This window comes from Acyrthosiphon pisum, chromosome A2 (assembly GCF_005508785.2).
Source record: "Acyrthosiphon pisum isolate AL4f chromosome A2, pea_aphid_22Mar2018_4r6ur, whole genome shotgun sequence".
Classification (NCBI taxonomy): domain Eukaryota; kingdom Metazoa; phylum Arthropoda; class Insecta; order Hemiptera; family Aphididae; genus Acyrthosiphon; species Acyrthosiphon pisum.
Window position 1 is genome coordinate 7,708,275 of NC_042495.1, and position 2,017 is coordinate 7,710,291.

The 2,017-nt window shown below is 40.8% G+C and overlaps 1 protein-coding gene across 1 annotated transcript; it reads left to right on the plus strand.

Annotated features, from left to right (window-relative positions):
• Positions 1-221: 221 nt before the first annotated feature.
• Positions 222-1,770, plus strand: LOC100161882. The gene is made up of 2 exons (XM_001951577.5): positions 222-556; positions 689-1,770. The coding sequence occupies exons 1-2, from the start codon at positions 443-445 to the stop codon at positions 1,073-1,075; spliced, it is 501 nt and encodes a 166-aa protein (XP_001951612.1). The 5' UTR covers positions 222-442; the 3' UTR covers positions 1,076-1,770.
• The last annotated feature ends 247 nt before the right edge of the window (positions 1,771-2,017 follow it).

Here is a 2,017-nt window from a genome sequence, read left to right on the forward strand (position 1 = left end):
ATTTGGGCGCGCGCGCGCAGGTGCAGTTTGTGCGGGCCGCGAGGGTCGTCCACAGCGCCGCCGCCGCTCCGTTCGCCATCTGCCGCGTCCTCCGCCATGGGATCGCGAGAATCCGACGTTTCTCACGGTCCCGTCCGTGCGCGTTCGAGACCACTGCGCGGCGCCGCATCTGCCAACACCTGCCCCCGTCGCTATGACCCTATAAAAGAGGCCGCCGCCCGATCGACAGGCAACAGTACTCCGTCGAACGGCATACCGAGCACATCACACGTCGTCGCCCTTATCACAGTACACAGTATCTCATCAGTGTTATCATCGTCGTCGTGAAAACTACTAACAGTGTCACAATAATATTGTTTTTGTTATTATTATAATATCGTCGTTCGTTATCATTCGTTGATTATTTACTTCCGGATCCGATACATATACAAACCGCGATAAAATGGCTTATCTGTCAAACAGCTTCGACTTCGAACACATGCAAAATTCTACCAACTGGGAGGCCGTCCACAAGAAACGGTCTTTCGTCGCCCGAAAAATGCACAAAATCAACAAGGTAAGAGTCGCATAATATACACATAATATTATTACATAACTGTCCGCATGCGATATACGCCTTGTGCAATATATCATTGCGCCGTTCTTCTCGTATTCCATATCTAACGGAATTATTTTTTCTTGTTTACAGACTATCAAACCGATACTGAGAGCATTGTGCCGCCGGAACGCCGTGACCCCGGCCGCCCAACAAGACGGTTCGGCTCTGGACCCGCGGGGCCTATCACCCGAAGAGCTGGAGAACCTTCAGAACGAGTACATCGAACGCAAGCTATCACAGGCGGTCGTGTACGACGAGGACGACTATTACTCGGACACGGTCAGCATCGAGTCCGGACTGGGCATGTCGTTCGAGGAACTCCGACCCGCCGACCGCAGGCAGCTCGTATCCTTGTTGCCGGAGGCTGGGTACTACATGTCCCGCGATTTCTGGTTCGAATCGGACTCCCGCATCGCCGGCCGACCATCATTCACCAGCCAACAGACGCCACAGAGACAGCAGCCCTGCAGGTACTAATAGTGCACCAACTTGCTGTCGGCCGTCGCCGGTCCGTCTCGTCCGTCCGCCCCCGAAAGTCTTTCACCAATTGCTCAAAACTCGTTTCTATAATATATTACACTATACATGTATATAATGTGTGTTTGCGTGCGTGTGTATTTTTATTTTTTATTTTTTTTTATTTTATATTTTTGTGGTATTTATAATACTGGGATCTCTAAACAGTGTAAACCATTTTTACCACCTGTAAACGTGTTCGTATAATAATATATTATATATTGATCGCACTATATTGATCAATTTCGATCAGCGAATATATAATATTTATTATATTCATATTATATTATTAGATTTAACTTTGTTTATATGAAAGATATTTTATCGTCTTGCGATTCTTTACTGATTATCATTATAATATATTGATTTTTTTTTATATGTACTTAAGACTTCACAAATATATTTTTTATTATTGTTTTTAAAAAAATATTTGTACAATAACGTATTACGAATTTGTATGTATATAAAACGCTGTCGTATACATTATTATTGTATTTGTGATAAATAATTATTTTTTCAACAGCGATTCTGTGATTCAATTTTAATAGCTGCAGTTATCTACAACTAACTGCGGTTGTTGACTGATAATGTTTATATTATATTATATTGTGTTCCTTTGTTATAAATAAAATTGAAAAAAATCAATTGATTTTAAACACGTTGTTGTCTATATTGTTGATATTGCCGGCCCCTGTACCACGGGTCATTCCTATAATTTCAGTTCATATTTTTGTGTATAAGTATTATTATTATTATTATTATTGAGTTAACTATATACACAGGTAAATTATATAGAGGTATATTAAATAGGTAACCGACTTCTTGAGTACATATATATTATTATTATAGTGGTAATGTGTAATGTACCTATATAAAACGCTATATACAGATAGCTGTTAGTTA

Coding starts and splice junctions, on each gene's coding strand:
- LOC100161882 (XM_001951577.5), top strand. CDS start 443: ATGGCTTATCTGTCAAACAGCTTCGACTTCGAACACATGCAAAATTCT. Junction 557..688: donor AAATGCACAAAATCAACAAG/GTAAGAGTCGCA, acceptor TCTTGTTTACAG/ACTATCAAACCGATACTGAG.